General features: G+C 37.2%; 2 protein-coding genes across 2 annotated transcripts in view; one reads left to right on the top strand and one right to left on the bottom strand.

Annotated features, from left to right (window-relative positions):
• Window positions 1-1,844: 1,844 nt before the first annotated feature.
• LOC106080908 (venom serine protease) lies at window positions 1,845-5,142 on the top strand. Its single transcript, XM_013242513.2, has 4 exons — window positions 1,845-2,152; window positions 2,208-2,306; window positions 2,358-2,526; window positions 4,628-5,142. Exons 1-4 carry the CDS (start codon window positions 1,981-1,983, stop codon window positions 4,998-5,000), a joined length of 813 nt encoding a protein of 270 aa, XP_013097967.2. The 5' UTR covers window positions 1,845-1,980; the 3' UTR covers window positions 5,001-5,142.
• The window catches only part of LOC106080909 (serine proteinase stubble), a 36,376-nt gene continuing 16,066 nt past the window's right edge, over window positions 4,066-24,375 (bottom strand). The window contains exon 6 of the mRNA XM_059369734.1: window positions 4,066-4,137. The gene's annotated coding sequence lies outside the window, so the exon portion shown is untranslated. The remainder of the gene's footprint in view (window positions 4,138-24,375) is intronic.

Here is a 24,375-nt window from a genome sequence, read left to right as displayed (position 1 = left end):
CATTTGAAAAATCATTTAAGAATGGCTAGCGAAATCACATTGCAAATGCAAATTTGCCCATGAACATTCCATTAAAGAGCAGGGGCAAACTTCTCACATATCAATTAGTGCTGTCCCATTCAATTTTAAGCTCAATGATAAGGGGCCTCCTTTTTATAGCTAAGTCCGAACGGAGTACCACAGCTCGCCACTTTTTTAGGGGGAATTTTCTACATGACATAATACCTCACAAATGTCGGCAGCATTAGGAGGGGATAATAGCCCAAAAATAAACTTTTAGCTATGAAATGACACTATTGCGTCCTTTTAGACTGTAATTCTGGACAAAAGCTTTTATTTCCCAAGTTTTTAAGAAATTCACCACACATCATAAGAAATTCACCACACCTCCAAAATTGCAAAAATCGAATGCTACACGTTTCTTTACATCTTCTACAATAGAAAATAAAATTTTTGAGGCTTAATTTTCAAGTGGATCGTAGTTTACTTCCCTATAATGACCTTAAGAATCATATGATCTGTCAGCCATTAGTTAATGTAACAAATATAAAACTTAACCCATTTTATCTCTATGAACGACAAACATAATTTGTAAAGCGTGCATGAATAGTCGAAAGCAGTCTAGCGAATTAGCTTTTAAATGTCCCATAGGATTAAAAGTATATGGATTGGCTGTGGACTCGTGTGGAAACATAGGCCCTTAAAATACAACAAACACAAAATTCAAAAAGATGTGATATGTGAGATACTATGCCATGCATAGAAGCCATGCAAAAACTTCACCCCATAGAGGTGTGCGTTGCGGCACGCCGTTTTGAAAGGAGCTTCTTTATCATTGAACTTAAAACCTTAATTGATATGTAAGAAGTTTGCCCCTGTTCCTCAATGAAACGTTCATGGGCAAATCTAATTTGCACATCAGGTTATAGACCGATTTTTACAATTGTTGAGAGTCGTAGCAGAACACTAGATACAAAATATCAGTCCAATCCGATAAAAATTGTGGCTTGTAGGGCCTCAAGAAGGCAAGTCGAAGGACTATGCTATATCTAAATCTGAACCGATATGGCCGATTTGCAATCCACAAGGACCTACATCAATAAAATGTATCAGGCGGCTAGCTTTGCGCGTTCGACCGCTTTCGCAATTTCAGCAGACGGACGGACTTGGTTAGATTGACACAAAATGTTGAGAAAATTTTGAAGGAAGTGCAAAATTTCAGCCAATTCGATACCAATAGCGGCTTTCAGGTCCTCAAAAAATCAAATCGATATATCGGTTTATATGGGAGCTATATCGGGTTATAGACCGATTCGGACCGTATTTGGCCCGATTGTTGAAAGTTACAAAAAAAACATTCCGTGAAAAATTTCAGCCAAATCATACAAAACTTGCCAGGGGCTCCAGGGGCTCAAGAAGTCAAATCAGAAGATTGGTTTATATGGGAGCTATATCTAAATCTGAACCGATATAGCGCATCCACAATTCCCAAAGATCTACATCAACTCGACATATCTGTGCAAAATTTCGGCAGACGGTCAGGCGGACTAGAATCGACTCAGATTGTCGAGACGTTCAAGATCCTTTTTGGGGCGCAAATCTATTTTTCGGGGTGTTACAAACGTAATGACTAAATGGTACACTGCCATCCTATTGTGGTGTGTATAAAATTTCAAATGCCGGCATAGAAATCCATAAATGCTTAGGTGAATAGTTTGACCCAAAATTCTTATATTTCCAATTACGTTTTAGGTAGTCCTATAAACCGATGTCACTATTTACCGTCTTCATATCCTATAGCTATTTCTATAATTTCAGTTTCCCGACTCTTGCGATAACGACTATTTTCTGATATCTCAAGATGGGGATTTCCAATTTAATGATGGCGAACGATTTTGTCGCACAACCCGCATTACAAGATTTTCACGTTTTCGTTCCATAGTGGTGGGTTATGCCTCCGTACGCAGTAACAGTGCACAAATGGGTCGATTATTTTGCCAAGCCTATGTTAGACCCCAACCTTGTAATTGCGGTTGGTCCGTAAATACACGCATCACAAATGGTCGAGAAACAATGAGACATGAATTTCCCTCTATGGTGGCACTGCGAGATGTAAACTCGCCACAAAGAGTATTTTGTGGTGGAAATATAAGTAATGGCGTTGCAAAGTATTAGAGGAAATATTTAATGGTTTCTATATATTTTAGTTAGTCATCGTCATATCTTAACGGCTGCCCATTGTATGCGGCTCTTTCCAGAGCCAAGTAGAATTATGGCACATGTGGGAGATCATGATTTGGCTGTCAGTAAGTACTCTAATTTAAATAATTACTGGATATAAATTTTCGATATTATAGCTGGCGAATCTCTATTTGAGGCCCAATATCGCATACAAAGGATCATAAATCATCCCAGCTACACTTCAGGACCTATTTCCACTAATAATGACATATCGATATTAATAACCACCTTGCCAATAGAATGGTCCCGTGGAGTGGGTCCTATATGCTTGCCTTGGCGAAGAGAGTAAGTGCGCCATTAAATTAAAATGTGATACATATTAATATTAAATTATTTACCCGATTTCACTACAAGTCAGTATTATGTAAGGTATTGTTTGTGTGAAGTTTTAACAGTGTTTGCGTAGAGTTTTAAAAATTTTACCTATTTGAGAAAAACTAAGAAAACTTACATATATTTTGTAATAACTTTCGCACTACAACGCCTAAAAACCACTTCTTTATGACCACTTCTATTAAACATTTTGCCAATTTCACTTAAGCAGAAATAACAAGAGTTGCAGAATAGCTTAGTGTTTCTTAAAAAGCAAGTTGGTAGCCCGAAAACTAAAAATTGATTATGAACAACTACAATAACATTTTCTTAAACAGTATTTTCTACAGAAATATTCATTTTCCCACTCTTTTATAAATTCACCACACTTATTTAGAAATTCACCACACCTCATAAATAGCTTTACACGAATCGTTTACACTACGGCATAGCTCCTGTGTTAGAAATTAATATTTTTGAGACTTTACGTTCAGGTAGATTGGATTTTACTTCTCAAAAATACTCTTTACTCTGTATCTATGTTTAAACTTTTTAAAGCTCCATTGACAATTTCGGATAAAATATTGAGCAAGTCTCTAGATATTGCTTCTTAAGAATCAGAAGCACTCATTTATCTGCATATCTTTGGACTCCTATGGATCATTTGATCGTCAAAACTATAATGGTTCAAATCTCATTTTAAAATAAACACAAATATAGTTAAACTTCTCTATAACTAACTTCTATCTATCGAATTGTTCCCTACAGCCAATAAAAATTTTAAAAAACACAAAAATTTTCAACTGTTTCTCCTATTTTAAACTCCCTATAATGAATATTTCTTGGAAACGAACTTTTTATGTTCACTTTCCCGCTTTTTTCAAAACTCCCCACACTTATTAAGAAATTCACCACACCTCAAAACCTGCAAAAAACAATCGAATTCTATCGGCATTGGTTCTTAAGAATCAGAAGCACTAATTTACCTAAATATCTTTGAACTTCTATGGATCATATGTACCTCAAAACTACAACGGTTCAAAACACATTTCAAAATACAAGTATAGTCCAACTTCTCAAAAACGAACTTCCATATAACGTATTGTTCTTTATGCAAATTTGCCCATAAACATTGCATTAAGGAACAGGGGCAAACTTCTCACATATTAATGAGTGCTATCCGATTCATTTGGCTATTTTATAGCCGCAGTGCGACACTTCTTTGTGGAGAAGTTTTTACATAGCTGCCATACCAAATGGTACAGTACCTCCCAAGTGTCGCCAGCGTTAGGAGGGGATAACAACCGCTGAAAATTTTTCTCGCCAGGATTCGAACCTAGTAGTTCAGCGTCATAGGCGGACATGTTAGCCTCTGCGCTATTTTTCTCTATAGCGAATAAAAATGTAACACAAAAATATTATCAGCGGTTTTTCTCTATTTTTACCTCTCGATAACGAATATTTCTGGGAAACAAATTTTTTATGTTCAATTACTCACCTTATCTAAATTCACCACACTTATAAAGAAATTCACCACACCTCAAAAACTGCATTACACGAATCGTACACACTACAGCATAGCTCCTGTAAAAGAAAAGAAAAATTTTGACACTTAATTTTCAGGTGGATTGGATTTTACTTCCCAAAAATTTCTTTCTTTACTCTGAATCTGTTCTTAGCCTTTTTAAAACTCCATGGACAATTTCTGATAAAATATTGAGCACTCATGAAAAATCAAGAAGTCTGTCGACATTGGTTCTTAAGACCCAATATTTTTGGATTCCTATAGATCATAAAAATCCCAAAACTACAGTGGTTCAAATCTCGTTTCAGAATACATGTATGTGTCGGTTTGGGAGGTCAAAGCTTAACGATAATTGTGACATTACAATATGGAGGGTTACAATTTGACTTAAATTCCTAACACGTTCAAATACATGGAAGATAGTGCATAAATCGATATGAAAATACAAAATGGAGAAGAGATATCGCATTCCGGCCTCAGCTGCATTCGTTATGTAAAAGTAAATGTTTTATCTAACATGAAGCCATAACTTTTCCTTTATATCTTTAGAACAGAATCTTTTGCCTATCAACAAGTCGATGTTGCCGGTTGGGGTGTTCTTTCTTTTGCCGGCATGAAATCAAATACTCTACAGAAGGTCCAATTGCTAATAACGGAGAATAGCATATGCCAAGAATTCTACAATGGATCGATACAGCAATCCCATATTTGTACATACGATTACATGGGTCAGGGTCAAGATGCATGTCAATATGACTCAGGTGGTCCAGTTATATTACGAAACTCACGCATGTTCCTTTTGGGTCTCATCAGTTTCGGTCAGAGTTGTGGTCGACGCTATGGGATAGGAGTAAATACCCGTATTACCTCTCACTTGGCATGGCTATGGGGCTACATACAAAATGATGTCTGTGTTATGTAACTTTTGTAACTATAATTTTGTATATAATCTCCCCCAAATGAACACAAGTGGTCAAGGGGCTCCTGTTGTCCCAAGAGCCACTTATTACTTAATTTATGCATAATTGTATTTTTAACTCTACTTGTCAGTTTATTTGCTTGGTTGACAGAATAAAACTCTTTTTTTGTGATTTAACAATTCAAGGATAATGAGCTTTGTTATCCTTTGATGTTATTCGCATTTTTTCTATTCTCTTGCATAATTGTTACTTTTTTGTGAACAAACGGAAATTAGCGTAAAGTGCTCTTAAAATTTTTCTGCTTCAATCAAAAGACAAAGGCTTGTTAATTTTTTTTCTTTTCGTTGCTATCAATTATTTTCGAGGGGTTGATTTGGAATGCGAATTTTGTTGAATTTAATTGTATACAATGGCGTTTTTGTGCAACAATGTCGGTAGATGAAAGAATATTTTAGGAATTTATGCAACAAGTCATTATAGAAGGAATTTAAATGCAAAAAGGCTTAAACATGCTTAATAAGAATGATAACAATATACCATGATAATTTCCAATGTCAACATTAAATTCTTTCTTACTTATTTCATTTATTAAATGTGGAAATGAGCTTATTTTCAGATATATACTAAAATTCACCACACTTGGAGAAATTCAACATTACCACAAAGTAAGCTTTCGGCATTTTGTTGTTTTGCCCATTCTTGTATAACTCGGTAAAATCGTCTATTGTAAAACAATAACCAAATTCAGCAAATTGAAAGAAATTCACCACACAAAAAAAATATAATTTCCCGTATTATATTATTTTTTCTTCCCTTAAACTTGTTATAAGCGAGAAAATCTTCGATTTCACATAAATATAAAAAATTCACCACACTTAAACAAAACTCACCACACCTTAAAAACTAGGTGTGCTAACACAAAAAAAGGCTTTTAAGGTCATCCCAAACAAATAAGAAATTTATGAGGCATAATTTTTATTAATTTCCATGTTTATGTGGTTCAGGACAATTTTTTGATGCAAAGATAATAAATCTAAAAAAACATTTTCATTTATTTCAAAGTAAGTAAAATGTAATAACTTCGATCTGATATATTGGCAAAAAAAAGAAATGAAAAGTGTGTAGGGAACAAGTATATTTCCTACAAGCCCACATATATGTGCATCCCCCCGGAGGTGCACCGGTCCCCGACGACCTAAGTGTCAACCAGCGGTTGTGCGTCTGCCCATATGTGACCGCATGTAGAATCTAGTCGCATCCCCTGTTGGATGCATTACGTCTTTTCCATGTATACGGGAAGACTTCTGTGATCACCCAGATCGGAGATAAATCGTTTTCCCAAAATAGAAACCCATGAAAAAAGCAAGTATTTGATCCATATTCACCTCCAAAATTTATTTGGCAGTAATCAGTATAATGAATTTCCATGTGCTCAATTGTATAACCCATCGCACCGTTCTTCTGTCATAGTGCTAGTGGGACATCATAGAGTGACTTGATGTCTTGCTTCCATGTACAGATTACCACCTCTCCACATAGTTTGCAATGGCCAAATTCCTTATTTTATGTGCAGTAGCACGACAAACGCAAGCAAGACCGGTGCGCTGGCTGTGGACAAGGTCTCGTCTACAGCAAGCAAAATGGCGACCATTTTTTTGCGTTTGTCATTGTGACATACTCGTCCGCCTTCTCATTTTCCTTTTTACCATGTCCGGGATGCCAGATCAACACTATATATGGGAGCCTGGTAATTATTCAGGGAAGGGATTCTAGCCATTCCATCACACATGTCCCGACCTCATCTTGCATCTAATAGTTACATCCGAGGTCTCACCATTCTCAAACACAGCACTTCCCTTTCATTCTCTCTCCATCAAACCAGTTTTTTAAATGACAGCACTGGTCTGGCTTTGGCTGTATATCCAGTAAATATTCTTTGGGCTAACGACCTACCATACAACCTCCTTGAGGTGCTCCCTTGTCATCCGACCATTTTTTCCGACCACTTTTTCTTTTCCAAACTGCCTTAATAATCCTGCCGCATAGTATAATATTTGTCCATCGAGACATAGTTGGCAGGAATTCGTCAGGTAGGTAATCTCTAGTATTCTAAATTTCACTTCGAACGACGCCAGGGCGTACTCCTTTAACTAGTGAGACGTCTCGACCTCTCTACCATTTCCTGGAGGACCGTCATCACCGAACTATCTCTGAGGTATGTGTGTTGAGCACAAGGAGAGTTCTATGGTGTTGTTCTCTCCCTCACTTACAAAAGTAAAAACAATGGCAGACTGATGGAGGCCACCGTGGCGAACGCCCTGTTTCAAATTCCCTCGTGAACATCAGAAAAATTTTCAGCTGTGGTTAACCACTTACTAATTCTGGCTACATTTGCGAAATATCCTGCCATGTTAAAACTTCTCTACTAAGAGGTGTCTCTAAGCGGCACGACATTCCGACTCGACATAAAAAAGTAGGCCCCTTTTCATGGAGCTTACACTTTAATCGGACTGAACTCATTGATATGGAAGATGTATCCCCTGTCCCTTATGGGTATGTTTATTGGAAATTTAGTATTTAGTAGACCTAGAGGCCTATAATCTCTTTTTTCGCTGTGGTTTATTTTTCCCACCTTAGGTATGAGGACGTTCCTGAATATGGGCCATTTTTAACCTAGACAGGTCCAAAAATAACACATTTCCAACCAAATTGTAGCCCTGTCTTGGTTCAGCATTTAACCCGTCGATACACGTTTTGAAGACCGATTTAAATGAGGGCTACATCAAATGATTTATCCATATGGCCCATGTTTGGCATGGGTCGTTGAGAATGTAACACAACTTAGCCTTGGAATTAAAAATTTGGGCTTATCAATGTTTTTAGTTTAATTTGATCAAAGAATTCTTTTTTTACATAATTTATTGCCTCAAATCACTTTTAAAATCTTAATTTTAATGAATTTTGTAGCAAAAGCTCAAAATCTCAAGAAAAATAGAAACTCACCACACTTTAAAGAAATTCACCACACCATAAAAACTCATTATTCCGGCGCAGAATACTTTCTAAAATCCCATTTAAAGCAAATATTTTGAAAATAAGGCGCAGATGAGTCAAATTTTAAGTTTTTAAGACTTAAAAAATTTTGCCAATTAAAAAAAGTCTGATTATTTCTTAAAGCCATGTTAATATTAATATTTTTCTGTTTCTATATTTTGGCAGCATTTTCTCGTTAGTGATTTTATTCTTAATTTGTACACTAATGATGTTATGCAGTCACAAATGAATCTCTTGTACCCTTTAGTGCAATGCTTGTTTGCATTTTTTATGTTCTGTGTCCCAACAACTAAATCAGGACATCATCATCAACAACAAAAACATCTCTTAGCATCTATTTTAAGTTGTTCCTCCTACTAAGTTGGCTGCGTTTTTTTTTTTCTCCACGTTCCATTGCAGCACGGATGCCACTCAATGAGTTGAGTTTTGAAGAACAAGTAGCTAAAAGGAAACAAGTCGCGTCAAGGATACTTTAATGCATTTTATATTGTTTTATTGTGTTTCTCATTTGTTTTTTTTTTTTTTTTTTTGTTTGTGTTTGGCCACATGCCGCACGTCACGGCGTTAAAAAGAAGTATGGGGGGTGTTCGGTTGCATGCAACTCAAAGGAGGAATCACAATGAGTTGCTCTTGTGTCCTTTTCACAACTCTGTTGTTTTGCAATGCTTGTTGGTTGGTGTACATTCTGCCACAATGAACAAATGAACTTATAAATACTCTGTTTTTTAAATACAATGTTGGAAAATAACAATGATGATGTAGAACCAGCAAACAGCAACAAAGGAAGGGTTAAATCCTTTGGAGACAACCACAACATCAATTCACCGAGCGACATACATTTGGTTTTGCATTGCAGGGCCCACACCAGCAACTGCCATCATGGGACTCAAGAAGCAAACTTAAAGAATTTCAAGAATACTTGATAAAAATATAACAAAATGCTGTTTGTTTCATAATCCCCCGACAAAGGAAAATATGAAAGGCGAAAAAAGAGGAGATTGACATAAAAAGCAATCCAATTTTCTTATATTATATTGTTATTAACTTCCGTGTTAAGTATATTGTATTAAAATTGACAAGATACTGGAGACCGATATAGAAATGGGCTAAATTCTATTGTAAAGCCTAAAAGGACAACCAAGAAAGTAACAGCCAACAATTGTTTAGCATTCTTCAACTTCCTTCAATACAATATTTACACACCATTACAAAAGAACAATGGTTAAATTCAAAAAGCAAAAAAATGCTTGGGTGATATTCGACCACACAACTGCTGCATCCTTTTAATGATTAAAGGAATTATCTATCGACACATAGGGAAGGACATGATATGATATGATCTTTAAAGAAATGTCAAATCAAAATGAGAATTAAACTTAAAAATTCATACAATATTTTAAGGATATGAAAATGGAAGATCTTCACGACCATCAACGGCAGTTTTGTTTCATAGAATAGAATTTTTTACCTACCCAATGAGTTTTAAGTCCATAGGAACAGCATTTTCCTAGCTTGAGGAGTAACCTTACTTTTTTGGAAAAGAAATACCTTTTAAAAAATTACTTTTCCTCAATAAAATGTTGAAAGCAGTGGCAAGAGAATATAGTTTTCCCTCTATCCAAGGGCACTACTTTCCCCAGCCAAAAGAAATGGCTTTCAATTTCTATTGAGGAAAGTTCTTTTTATGAAAAAGAGGCCACTTTTCAAATACGTTCCACTTTCATGAGAAGGAGATTCCCATATATGGAAAAAGGTTTCCTTTTCCTTAGGATAAGAATTCCTTTTCTCAGGAAAAATAGAAAGAGAGTCCTCTTTCTCTAGGGGAATGGATTCCTTTTCTCGGGAAAAGGGTTCCGTATCCCTAGGACAAGAGTTCCCTTTCCTAAGGAAAAATTAGAAAGAGGGTTCTCTTTCCCAAGGAAAATGTGTTGCTTTCCTTAAAAATGGTTCGTTTTCCTTAGGATAAGAGTTCCCTTTCCTCAGGACAAGAGTTCCACTTTTTAAGAAAAATTTCCCTTGCATAAGGAAAAGAGTTGCCTTTCCTTAGGAAAGGGGTTCCATTTCCTTAGGAAAGGAGTTCCATTTCCTTAGGAAAAGGGCTCCGTTTCCTTAGGAAAACGGTTCCCGATCCTTAGAGAAAAGGTACCCTTTCCTTAGAGAAATGATTTCCTTTCTTTAAAAAAAAGGGTGTAACTTGGGGATGTTGGATACCAAGCAACGGTTCTGATTGGTTTTTATTTGGCCTATCCAGGCCTATCTTGTTCCTCCTTCATCTCAAATGTCGATACAAACCTCCTGGCTCGGGAAGGGTTCCACAACAACACCGAATGGTGACGCCTTATGTTTTAGCTGCCATGAGACGAGTCATGAATTTGGCTGTGGATTTGTGGTTAGTCGGAGACTGAAACACCTTGTCTCCAGCTTTACTCCGGTGAATGAGAGGCTAGCCACAATCCGCATAAAGGTCAAATTCTTCAATATCGGCCTTATTCCGCTGTGATGCCCATGGTATTAAAATCGTTCTGGGAGTTTTTTATTGTGAAAATAGGGAAGGAAAATATTTTTGGCTCAACAGTCGGAAAATTTAGCCTAAACGAAGAAACTTCCGACAATGAATTGAGGTTAATAGACCTGGCCGCAGCAAAGGACATGGTAGTTAGCAACACCAGATTCCAACTAGTATGAGAAAAATCCTACCAAAACCAGTTGGAAAACCCTACCAAAAATTGAGCTCAGCCAACCAACCTGCCAAGAGAATAAAAATCAACCAATTTTGGTAGGAACCTACCAACACTGATTCACACATCGAAGGATTAACACGGCCACATGGCTGTCATCCGATCAAAACACGAGAAACCAAATGGATCATGTTGAGAAAGATGGAAAGCATTCAACCAGCGTGTTAGATGTACGATCGATCCGAGGGGCGAATATCGGTTCGGATCATTTTCTTGTTGCGCCAAAGTATCGCACTAGAAATTGAAAAGCTGCAAACACAACAGATGGTAACAGCATACTCCACTCGACTGACCCAACAGCTTGATGAAAGCACTCCTTCTTCCGATGATATAATGGCGCAGTGGCAAACCATTGCCCACTCCATGGAAAATGCCCCAAATCTGTTCTTGAGTCTTGAGTACAGGAAGCCTCCCTCAAAAAAAAAAAAACCCCTGGGACGACCAAGGGTGTCGAAATGCTAATGAAGCCGAGAATGCGGTATACAGAACGACCCTGGAATCAATAGCAACGCGTGTGATGAAGGAAAGTTATCGGGAAAAAAAGGAGAGAAGAGAAACGTCTATTCCGCAGAAAGAAAAAGGAAATGGAATGACGTGAGTGTGATCGAATTGAGATGTACAATAGTCAGAATGAAGTCCGGAAATTCTACCTAAGAAATAAATATCAAACCGATGGCTTGTAGATCCTGTAGATCAAACCGATCCTGTAGAGACAAAGAAGGAAATCTGGTAACTGACACAGTTAACATGCTGAGGATATGGAAAGAGCATTTTACCCAGCTGCTAGTGTTCGACGATGACGGCTAAAAGGATACCGCAGAACCAATATCTGATGATGGTATAGAATGTTTACCTCCTAGTCAGAATGAGGTCCAAGTAGCAGTTACTCGACTGAAGAACAACAAGGCAGAAGGAGCCGACGGGTTACCCGCTGAACTATTTAAGGCCGGAGACCACACGTTGTTAGGCATATGCTTCAGCTTGTCTGAGCGATTTGGCTGGATGAACGCATACCCGATGATTTGAACATCAGCATACTATGTCCAGTACACAAGATGGAATGTGCCAACTGCAGAGGAATAACTCTCCTCCACATCTCAAACAAGTTACTCTCGAGCGTACTGTGTGAAAGATTAAAACATAAAATCAGTGAGATAATTGGGCCCTTTCAATGCGGCTTTAGACCTGATAAATCCACCATGGACCAGATATTTACACTGCGCCAAGTCCTGGAAACGACCCGAGAAGAACAAATTAATGCCTACCATCTCTTTACTGTTTACAAAGCCGCTTTCGACAGCCCTATAGATTTAAAGGTATTTCAAGCCATATCTGAATTTGGTATCCGTACAAAATTAATAACGCTCTGTAGTAGTACACTTAATGAAACACGTTCCTGAGTAAGAATAGGAAAGAATCTCCCCAAACTACTCAATACCAAACGAGGTTTCAGACAAGGAGGCAGCTTATGGTGTGATCTCTTTAATATCCTGCTGGAGAAGATTATACGAAATGCAGATGTGAATAAGGGTTTTCCTTCCATAGAAAAATATTATCCCTTTCCATAGGAAAGGGGTTCCCAAGAAGAGGGTTGCCTCCCCTATGGTAAAGGGTTGCGTCTCTCAAGGAAAGGCTTCCCTTTTCTTAGAAAAAGGGCCCCCTTTCCTTGGGAATAAAGTTTCCTTAGGAAGGGAGTTTAAAAAGTGGGTTTCCGTTTCCTTTTCCAAGGGAATTGCAAAAAGGGATCCTTTCCGCTAGGAAAAGGGTTTTATTTCCATAGAAAACGAATTTCCTTTCCTTCGGAAAAAGGTTTCCTCTCTTGAGTAAAAGGGTTATCTTTCCTTGGGAAAAGAATGCTCTTTACATAGGAAAATGACTCCCATTCCTTAGAAAGAGGGTTCCTGTTCTATAGGCAAACGAGTTCCTTTTCCCTAAGAAAGAGTTCCTCTTTGCGTAGGAAAAGTTCCCTCTTCCTAGTAAAAAATTTCACTTTTCCTAGGCTATAGTGAGAGAGTTTCACCCTCTTTTCCATAAAAATTAAGATTCCCCCTTATTTTCAATAGGAAATTGATTTCCTTTAATGGAAGTAGGGTTCCGCTTTCATAGCAATATACATTTCTATAAGTTCCTATCTAAAAGATCCTAACTGCATAGAAAATGGGATACGATTCAGAAAGTGTAGATCAATTTATGTCTTATTAAGTAACAGGGGCAAATTTCTCTCATATGAATGAGTGCTATCCGATTACAGTTAAGCTTAATGATAAGGGCCCCCTTTTTTGGCCAAGTCCGAACGAGGTGACTCATTGCGACACCTCTTTGGTGAGAAACTTTTACATGGCATAGTACCTCACAAATGTTGCCAGTATTAGGAAGGGATAACCAACGCTGAATTCTTTGTTTCTTTTTTCTGGTGTTTTTTCTGTTGAACCCAGGCGTTCAGCGTCAGAGGCGGACATTTATTGATAAGTGTTATTATCGCAGGAATGGAAAACAGTTTGCCTTTGATAGCATGCTGAAGTGGATTGATTTCCTTACCTTAGGTTAGGTTAGGCTAGGTTGAAAAGAGGGTGCAGATATTAATCCGCCCCATACCACTATCGACATACACCTAAGCCAGTAATTGGCTTGTTGCGCGCTCTAAAAACTACAAAGTAACCTCGAAAAAGAATATTTTAAGTTAGGAATTCCGTGCTACTTACAAAATCCTTAATTGTTTTCAATGCCACTCACCTAAGTTGGTTCATGTCTGGTATTGTGTCTCCACCTAAGTACCGGTTCTGTTAGAAGCGAAAGCCTGGCAATGTCAAAGGAAATGCTCCAACATCTCATCATCTTCTCCTCATGCCCTACACATGCTATCTCTTGCCGCACCGATTTAACATAAGTGAGCTCGTAGTCCTATTTGTCCCGTCATGATACCAATAGCTATACTGACCTCCTTCTTGCTTCCTTTCAGTAATAGCCTCGTCTTCTCACGATCTGGATTTCACCATAGAATTTTCGTCCTCCTACCGACCGTTTCGCCGTTCCACAATGTTGCATGCGCATTCGTCCCCCACTCCCTTAACTCGGACTGCGGCGACCCAAAAGGCTTCGCGTTAACCAAGTTTCCTTTAGCCTTCACCGCCAAATCGTCTGCCCTTTCATTTCCCCTTACTCCGTTAGGGCCCGGCACCCAAACGATGCGGATTTTGTCATCCTCAGAGAAGGCGTTAATCTCATTCTTACACTGCAAGACTGTTCGTGACCTTATCGTCCTGGTTGTTATTGCCCTTATGACAATTTTACTGTCGGTGAAAATATAAACACTCAACGTTATCGCGTTAGCACCACACCACTTCACACATTCCGTGATCGCCCGGATCTCCGCCTGCAGCACCGTATTAAGGTCAGGCAGTCTAAAACAGATCTCAGTTCCTGGGTTCTCAATGTAAACCCCCAGGCCCACTTTGTCCTCTAGCTTTGATCCATCCGTGTAACATGATCTTCCAGATGGCAATACTAGGGTTCCGTCAATCCAATACTGTGCTGATGGCAGCAGTGCCTCGCACTCGACTTCAAGGTTCATCTCAGATATCCGATCGGAAACCTCTCCCCTTCCTTCCAGATTTCATATCGTCCCCTCGATTATACCGCGATGGTATTAGCTGTTCCCATCCTCAATCCATTCTCCCATCGCCTTAAGTCTCATAGCCGTAGTGGCTGCCTCATACTTAATCTGTATGTCAATGGGTCGGATATCTAGAATAGTCTCCAGTGCCCTAGTGGGCGTGGTCCTCATCGCTCCGCCTATGCCAAGACAACATGTTCTCTGAACCTGTTGTATGGTCCTTATGTTGCACTTTTTCTCCATAGCAGTCCACCAAACTACTGAGGCGTAAGTAAGTATTGGTCTAATCACGCTCCTGTAGAGCCAGTGGACTATTCTAGGATTCAGGCCCCATTTCGAGCCTACGGCCCGTCTACATAGTGCCCAACATCTGTGAGCCTTCTCAGTACGCTCCTGAATATGACACTTCCAATTCAGTTCAGTAAGTATTTGACCTTGTCAGATATCGAAATCGCCTTTTTGAGGAAACGTGGTGCGTTAAATTCGCCCACCTTCGTCTTTCTCGTGAACAGGCATATTTCAGACTTCTCTGGGTTAACATTGAGAACTCTGGGTCTAGCCCAGTCATATGCCCTTACCTTAACGTCAAAGAGAAGTTGGTTAAAAAAAAAAATCAGAACTTTTTCTTTCCCATTCAATTGAGACTGATAACCTATACATTGTGTTGTTTGATAAAAGTGTAGCCTATTTTACGGATTTACTCTTGGATAAAATTTACATGTTTTTAAGCATTTTAATCACATGCAAATTTATTCGCCCTAATGAAATACACGAGCACACACTCAATAAAATTTTGATTGAATTTGACAAAATTTAATATGAAAAAAATTAAACTGCAGCACAATTTCCATTATTTCCTATGAAAAACTAAAACAACAGTCATTGCTGTTTCCATGCTAGACTATAGGTCTTCTTCAAATACTAACACTTTATTACTCTCTCACTCTTAGCAAACTAAAAATATTGTCTTTAGAAAATTATATCACAAGAAAAGAAAATTGTATTGTCGAGTGCAGCAAATAGAATTTTCCAACAACAATTAGTCATTTTCTGTGTGGCATATGAACAAATGACTGTGGTGGAATGACTCAAGAGCATATTTGAAAAGGAAAGAGTTGGTGTGTTTTCCTTGGGAGTTAAGATAGCATCCTTGATAGGCTGTAGCCGCATTTGGGCGCCTTGTTGTTATAGATCAAATCACAAAGTATTTGACAAAAGACTTAATTTGCATTTAAATTAAAAATAAGGCCTGTTTAAAACTCAAACTATGAATTGCTCAACATAAGCATCCACTATGGCATTTGGTCCATGTTGTACTGAGTTCTTTACACTTTCCAGCAATGCTTGTATATTAGTTTGATGGCAAATTTTGCTAAAGCTAAATGACGTTTTGTCTGCTAAGATAAACCTAAGACAATAGAAAATAACTAATGCTGATTTAATTTAATGCAATTAGAAAAATATTAAAATGTTCAAAATGAGAGTTATGAACAGGGAAATTTAAAGTGATCCAGTATTAAATGTTTATTAGAGTCAATTAATTAGTGCCCATATAACAAACGAAAAAAGTTGAATCAGTATAGTAAAATTAAAAAAAGAATAAATAAAATAAAAAAGAATAAAATTAAATAAATAAAATAGAATAAAATAAAATTAAAATAAAAAAATAAAATAAAATAAAATAAAATAAAATAATATAAAATAAAATAAAAAAAAAATAAAATAAAATAAAATAAAATAAAATAAAATAATATAAAATAAAATAAAAAAAAAATAAAATAAAATAAAATAAATTCAAATAAAATAAAAAAAACAAAAAAAAACAAAAGAAAAAAATTAAATAAAATAAAAAGGAAACAAAATAAAATGAAATTAAATTAAACAAAATAAAATAAACTAGTATAAAAAATAAAATAAAATAAAATAAAATAATAAAATTAAATTAAATTAAATTAAATTAAATTAAATTAAATTAAATTAAATTAAATTAAATTAAATTAAATTAAATTAAATTAAATTAAATTAAATTAAATTAAATTAAATTAAATTAAATTAAATTAAATTAAATAAAATAAAATAAAATAAAATAAACTAAAATAAAAATTAAATAAAAAAAAATAAAATAAAATAAAATAAAGTAAAATAAAATAAAATAAAATAAAATAAAATTAAATAAAACAAAATAAAATAAACTAAAATAAAATAAAATAAAATAAAATAAAATGAAATAAAATAAAATAAAATAAAATAAAATAAAATAAAATAAAATAAAATAAAATAAAATAAAATAAAATAAAATAAAATAAAATAAAATAAAATAAAATAAAATAAAATAAAATAAAATAAAATAAAATAAAATAAAATAAAATAAAATAAAATAAAATAAAATAAAATAAAATAAAATAAAATAAAATAAAATAAAGTAAAATAAAATAAAATAAAATAAAATTAAATTGAATAAAATAAAATAAAAAAAGTAAAATAATAAAAATAAAATAAAATAAAATAAAATAATGTAAAATAAAATAAAATTAAACAGAAAAAATAAAATAAAATAAAAAAATAAAATAAATTAAAAAAATAAAATAAAATAAAATGAACAAGAAGTCAAGATCCCAGATCGGTTTATATGGCAGCTATATCAGGTTATGAACCGATTTGAACCTTATTTGACACAGTTGTTGAAAGTAAGAATAAAATTTCAGCGAAATCAGATAGGAATTGCGCCCTCTAGAGGCTGAAGAAGTCAAGACCCCAGATCTGTTTATATGACAGCTATATCAGGTTATGAACCGATTTGAACCATACATGGCACAGTTGTTGGATATCATAACAAAATAATTCGTGCAAAAATTCATTCAAATCGGATAAGAATTGCGCCCTCTAGAGGCTCAAGAAGTCAAGACCCAAGTTCGGTTTATATGACAGCTATATCAGGATATGGACCGATTAGAACTATACTAAGCACAGGTACTGGAAGTCATAACAAAACACTTCGTCCAAAATTTCAGCCACATCGGTTGAGAACTGCGCCCTCTAGACGCTCAAGGAGTCAAGATTCAAGATCGACTTAAAATGACATGACGATCAAGAATATATATACTTTATGGGGTCTTAGACGCACATTTCGAGGTGTTACAAACAGAATGACGAAATTAGTATACCCCAATCCTATGGTGGAGGGTATAAAAAAATAAATAATTGTCATAACAGAACACTACATGCAAAATCTCAGGCAAATCGAACAAAAATTGCGGCTTGTAAAGGCTCAAGAAGTCAAACCGGGAGATCGGTTTATATGGGAGCTATTCAGGTTATAGACCGATTTGGACCGTACTTGACACAGTTGTTGGAAGTCATAACAGAAAACCACATGCGAAATTTCATCCAAATCGGACAAAAATTGCGGCTTGTTAGGGCTCAAGAAGTCCAATCGGGAGATCGGTTTATATGGGAGCTATATGAGGTTATAGACCGATCTGGACCGTACTCGACACAGTTGTTGGAAGTTATAACAGAACACCACATGCAAAATTTCAACCAAATTGGACAAAAATTTCGGCTTGCAGGGGCTTAAGAAGTCAAATCGGGAGATCGGTTTATATGGGAGCTATTCTGGTTATAGACCGATTTGGACCGTACTTGGCACAGTTGTTGGAAGTCATAACAGAAAACAAACCACATGCGAAATTTCATCCAAATCGGACAAAAATTGCGGCTTGTTAGGGCTCAAGAAGTAAAAAATTGCGGCTTGCAGGGGCTCAAGAAATCAAATCGGGAGATCGGTTTGTATGGGGGCTATATCAAAATTTGAACCTATATGGCCTATTTGTAATCCCCAAAGACCTACATCAATATTAAGTATCTGTGCAAAATTTCAAGCGTCTTGCTTAACGCGTTCGACCGCTATCGTGATTTCGCGAACGGACGGACATGGCTAGATCGACTTAGAACGTCGAGACGATCAAGAATATATATACCTTATGGGGTCGAATTCCGTGCTACTTTCAAAATCCTTAATTGTTTTCCATGCCACGGTCCTAAGTTGGTTCATGTTTAATATTGTGTCATAAGTTTTGGGAGTATGGTGGCCTACATTTATTTGTGTCCCCACACATTAATTGAATCACACAGTGTCCTGTTTGGGGTGAGGTGGTCCGCTAGATATATGAGCAGAATAAAGATATCAGATGCGCAGTCGACAACCTTATACCTTTAATTTAACCCCATATTGTCATGATTGGTGTATACAGTCGTTTGGTGGAGGGAGTCTATATGAGGGTTGTGCGCCACACTCCATCTGCCACATGATCACATATTTGAATGACGCAATCTACTCAAAAATATCTATCATTTGATCCCTCATTGTTTCAATTGGTCAAATAATCTACTGGAGGCGATTTTTGGAGGTAAAGCGCCACTTAGATTCTTGGACATAAAGTTTAATGTCATATTTGTAATCAACTCCCAAATACCTTTCATTTGAGTCCCATATATACGTGCAATAAGTTTATTTGGGGAACTTTTTGGGAGTGGCCCCTGGGTTCCTTGGACCCAACTTTTAATACCATATTTGTATTCTACTTTCCAATACCTTTCATTTGATATCCATATTGTCCCAATCGGTCATTCTAGATTTTTGGTGGTGTTTTTGGGGTAACGGGGGAGAGTCCGCCCCCTTCCAATATCAACAAATTATATAGCCCATTCCTCCTTCCTGACCTTATTCGTAATCTACTCCCGAATACCTTTCATTCGAATCTCATATTGCCATTATCGTTCAATATGCCTATTTGAAGGGGTTTTTGGATCGGGGCAGCCCCCTAGGTACTTGGACCCAAATTTTTATATCAAATTTGTATTCTACTATCAAATACCATTCATTAGAGTCCCATATTACCCCGATCGGTCCACTTTTATTTTTGGGTGATACTTTTGGGGTAAGGGGGAGAGTCCGCCCACTTTGAGATATCAAAGTGGGCGGACCCCCTTGTTTATTATATACACATTAATTTTTTGCGTTTTTTTTTCTGTGTACTCTCAGCACATCAGTGGGGATCTGAAATAGAAGAGGCCCCATAAGGCGGCTCAAACACATTTACCTCCGTGATCTGGTGGAGTTTTTTAGGAGTCGTTACCAGTGTTGCCACTCAAGAAAATTATTTCCTACCAAAATTTAAGAAAAATCCTATTAAAACCGATTAAAACCTACCAAATGTTCTAAAGCCAAAAATGGGTGTATATATTTTAGACTTCACTTCTTAGAATTGGCCATTTTATCATTCCATTCACAATGAACAACTGTGCTGACATCGGATAGTCCAAAATGAGTCCATAAATGCGCATTTACTACCCATTTTCGCCATAACAGTATACTGCATGGACCCTCAACATCTGAGGATGAAACTGTATCAGTTTGAAGGCATTGAACTCACAAAAGCTACATTTCTTACCCAGAATTTATGAAATTCAGAAGAAATCCCTTGACACTCGTTCCAGTTAATATCAGAACTTACGAACTTTTTCTCTAAAATTCGATGTAGTGAGACCCCTTGTTAGGGTATTAGGCCCCTCAACATCCATGGTTTTATTCTGCACGAATACGCAGAAACATAATTTCGTTAAATAATTTTGAGCTATCCTCGGCGAATTTTTATACCCACTACCATAGAGGGGGTATACGAATCTATTAATTCAGTTTGTTACATCTCGAAATATGGATCTGCGAACCCATAGCTCTATATTCCGAATCGATCTATCCATGTCCGTCCTTCTGTGGAAATCACCATAGCGGTCGAACGCATAAAGCTAATCGCTTGAAATTTTGCACAGATAATTCTTATTGATATAGATCGTTAAGAATTGAAAATGGGTAATATCGGTTCAGATTTAGATTGAGCGCCCATATAAACCGATCTCCAGATTTGAATTTTTGAGTCCCTGGAGGCCGCAAATGTTATCCGATTTGGCTGACATTTTGCTTTGAATATTCTTTTTTAAGATTTCCAACATACGTGGTAGATACGGTCCAAATCAGTCGATAACCTGTTATAGTTCCTATATAAACCGATCTCCAGATTTGAATTCTTGAGCTTCTGAAAGCTATTGTAGTCCGATTGAGTAAAAATTTTGCACACAGTTTTCTGTTACGACTTCCAAAAATCGTGTCAAGTATGGCCCGAATTATTTTATAACCTGATGTAGCTCCCACAGAAACCGATCTCCCGATTTGACTTCTTGAGCCCCTAGAAGCCTCAGAAGTAACAAAAATTGAGGTCAGCCTACCAACCGACCAAAAGAATAAAAACCTTTCAAATTTTGGTAGGAACCTACCAAGGACGGCAGCATTGGTCGTAACCTGATAATCGTGCCCACAAATGCATCAGCGCTATTGTTCATAGTAAGATCCCAGAACCGCCAGAAATCATGGTCAAGGGACAAAAAATTCCCACAGTAACATACCCAGGTTTCTGAACCTAGATCTAGGACCATAGCCGGCCCGGCATAATGTAAGCACATTGTGAGGGCACAGTGGGGTGTGTTAGACTTTTCAGCGTTCAGGTCGAATTTGACTCAGATGGTAATATTTTTGGATGTAGCCCCCATATAGACCGATCGTTCAATAGGCGGCCTTTCACCCATACACCTCCTATCATACTGACCGTTTTGAGCCCAAATAAGGCACATTTATTAAACGATTTCTCTGAAAACGTCCTTTCCTAGTGTTGTCCATATATCAATATAGCTGCTATGGTTAAAACATGGTTAATATATATCAGAGGTGGTGGGTCTCCGTAGTTCTAGTCGGCCGAACTTAAGGCCTTTTTACTTGTTTTTCAATAAAATTTGTTCATTTTTACAAATACTACGAATTTTTTGTGGTATCAAATCATTCTTAGCTCTTAGGAACAAATAACAGCCATTATTCACATTTAACATCAAATGTTGTCTCATACAAAAGCCTTTGGTTTTTCGTCAGTCTACAGACCCTAAAACCCTCCTACAAAAGTTTATGCCGAAAAAAATTTTAACTTTTTTCCCATAGCCCAAGAATTATACGCCCTCTCCAATACAAATTACCCTTAGAAATGCAGCAAGTCCATTCAAAGAATAGGAATTCCATTTCAAAGGATATTCCAATATGTATGCACGTTTAGCGCGTTTCTAGTTGCATATTCTCTGATGGCCAGTCATTAATTCAATAGCAGCGTTGTTTTATTTTTCCTAAATGCAAATTAAAAGTCTTTCGGTTTCCTTTTTTATGGATAGTTTGCTAGGCAGCCCGACCGACCAGCAGTGGAGTCAGGTTCGTGCTTTGCGTTGCGATTTGAAAGGATTTCCAAAAGGGGAATGGGCGCATTAATGCCAGAGTGAGCAAGACTCAATATGGCGAAAAAGTGCATGCACCCAAAATTGCAATTTTCTAGCAGACAATTTTCTCTGTAGCATTGCCGCCTATTGGTTGGTTAGATGCAAATCATAGAAAATTCACACTCACCCATACACTTACAGAGCAAAACCCCTCCAACACACACGTACACACACTGGAACTACAACGACGACGGTAGGGTTAGATTGAGAACTAGAACGAGAACGATGATGGTGCTGCTGATTTTAAGGCAACATACTGATGACGACAATCCTGATGATGCTGATGGGAGAGCCTAAATAAAAATACAACGTTGGCCTGCGCTATTTTGTTGGGGAATATTTTTTTTACAACATTTTGTGCACTCTCTATTGCATATTGCATGCAATCAGCCTAAAATGTATGCTATAGAAATTTGTTTAAAAAGAAATTACATAGAAACCATTGAAATACAATGCATACTTCTAGGAGGTTGATTTCTCCCTAAGCATTGCATGCATGCATGAACAATACTTGCAATAGGTCTTCTTGCTTTTGCATTTCCCCCCCAAACCCACCTCATCACTCTTCTTTGCTACCCAACATTTATCAATTCAACGACCATGAGCATATGCTCCACCATGTAGATGATGAGGACGACAACAAGCGCAACGATGAATGCTCTTATGCAGTTTTTATATATGAACAATTGCATGTATGCTTCTTTTGCGAGAAAGAATATATGATGGGGGTGTGTGGGAGAGTTCTACCCAACCCCCACCACCCACCACCACCATTCATGATTTAGATGGCATGCATATGGCGAACATGTTAAGCTAACGTTTAATTATTTAGAATTTCTTTTTTTTTGAGAAAATTGGCTCTAAACAAAATGCACCCACAAAAAGTATAGCATATCCAAAAGGCGCAATATAAAGGGAAAACATAGAATGCCAACAACCAACGACTTGAAAGCCATTGATGAATATTGACATTTGAGTTATTCACTCAGCATAGCATGAGTGTAGGTGTATGTGTTCCCAAATGTATTTCCGTTATCTTTTTTCTATTTTTCTATTTATTTGTATTTTTTTTTTTCATTTGCTTCCCCTCTTAAACAACATATTCAAATACAGCTTTTGATGGTGGGCCATGGCTGAATGGCTGTGATGTTCGATTCCTAATTGGCAAGATGTGCCATGATGGGCATTTAGAATTTGATTTGATTTGATTGGAAGCACAGAGTGAAGCATACTTTTAGGTGTTAATTAGATGACAAATTCAAATTAATTGCATTGCTGTTTGCCATCGATTCAATACGCTTGTTGCAAGGGGGTTTCTTCGAAAACTCAATAGGGTGTAAAGTGTTAAAGGGTTAACACCTTAGTAGAGAGTAGCAAATTAAAATTTCTGCATCAAGCAGCCTGTAAGTATGCTCAAGAAAATACACATATGGGATGTAACAGATATACTATGACAATCCAAAGAAATGTCAAATGCGTGTGTGGATGATATTCAAAAATGTCATATATAATAAAAAATGTCCCATAATTTATAGGAAAATTATGAATGAATATTCAATGCAGTCTCCTACCCATAGACATACAGATTAAGTGTGAAGGCAGCCACTGCGGCTATGAGGCTTAAGGCGATGGGAGAATGGATTGAGGAAAGGAGCAAATCGTAAAATCGCGATATAATCGAGGCGACGATAGGAAACCTGGAAGGATAGGATGAGGTTTCCGATTATATACCTGAGACGACACGTGAAGTCGAGGTACTGCCAGCGGCACAGTCTTGGATTGACGGAACCCTAGTATTGCCATCTGGAAGATCATGCTACACGGATGGATCAAGGCTAAAGGACAGAGTGGACCTGCGGTCTACATTGAGAACCCAGGGACTGAGATCTGTTTTAGACTGCCTGACCATCGGGGGCCACCGTAGCGCAGAGGTTAGCATTTCCTCCTATGACGCTGAACGCCTGGGTTCGAATCCTGGCGGGACCATCAAAAAAAAATTTCAGCGTTGGTTTTCCCCTCCTAATGCTGGCAACATTTGTGAGGTACTTTGCCATGTAAAAACTTCTCTCCAAAGAGGTATCGCACTGCGGCACGCCGTTCGGACTCAGTTATAAATAGGAGGCCATTATCATTGAGCTTAAAACTTAAATCGGACTGTACGCATTGATATGTGAGAAGTTTGCCTGTGTTCCTTAGTGGAATGTTAATGGGCAAAATTTGCATTTTTGACCATAATACGGTTCTATAGACGGAGATCCGGGCGATCACGGAATGCGTGAGGTGGTGTGGTGCTAATGCAAGAACGTTGAGTATGAACATCTTTACGGACCGTAAACAGGCCTTAAGGGCAATAACAACCAGGACGGTAAGATCGCAAACAGCCTTGGAATGTAGGAAGATGTACGCGTTCTCTGAGAATGGCACAATCAGCATCATTTTCCATTTTCATGTGGAGGTGGCGATCCTCGTCAAGCTCCTATATGTGAGCAAGCTCGTTCCGTTCCAAAGCACCGATCGCCGCGGGAACAGGGTGGCCATTGGTTATTTAAAGGCGCCAATAACTCGCCTTGTCACATCGAGGATCATAGGCACTCAGTATTT

This window comes from Stomoxys calcitrans, chromosome 5 (genome assembly GCF_963082655.1).
Source record: "Stomoxys calcitrans chromosome 5, idStoCalc2.1, whole genome shotgun sequence".
Taxonomy (NCBI): Eukaryota; Metazoa; Arthropoda; class Insecta; order Diptera; family Muscidae; genus Stomoxys; species Stomoxys calcitrans.
Note: the sequence above shows the minus strand (reverse complement) of the source record. Positions and strands in the feature narration are given on the sequence as shown.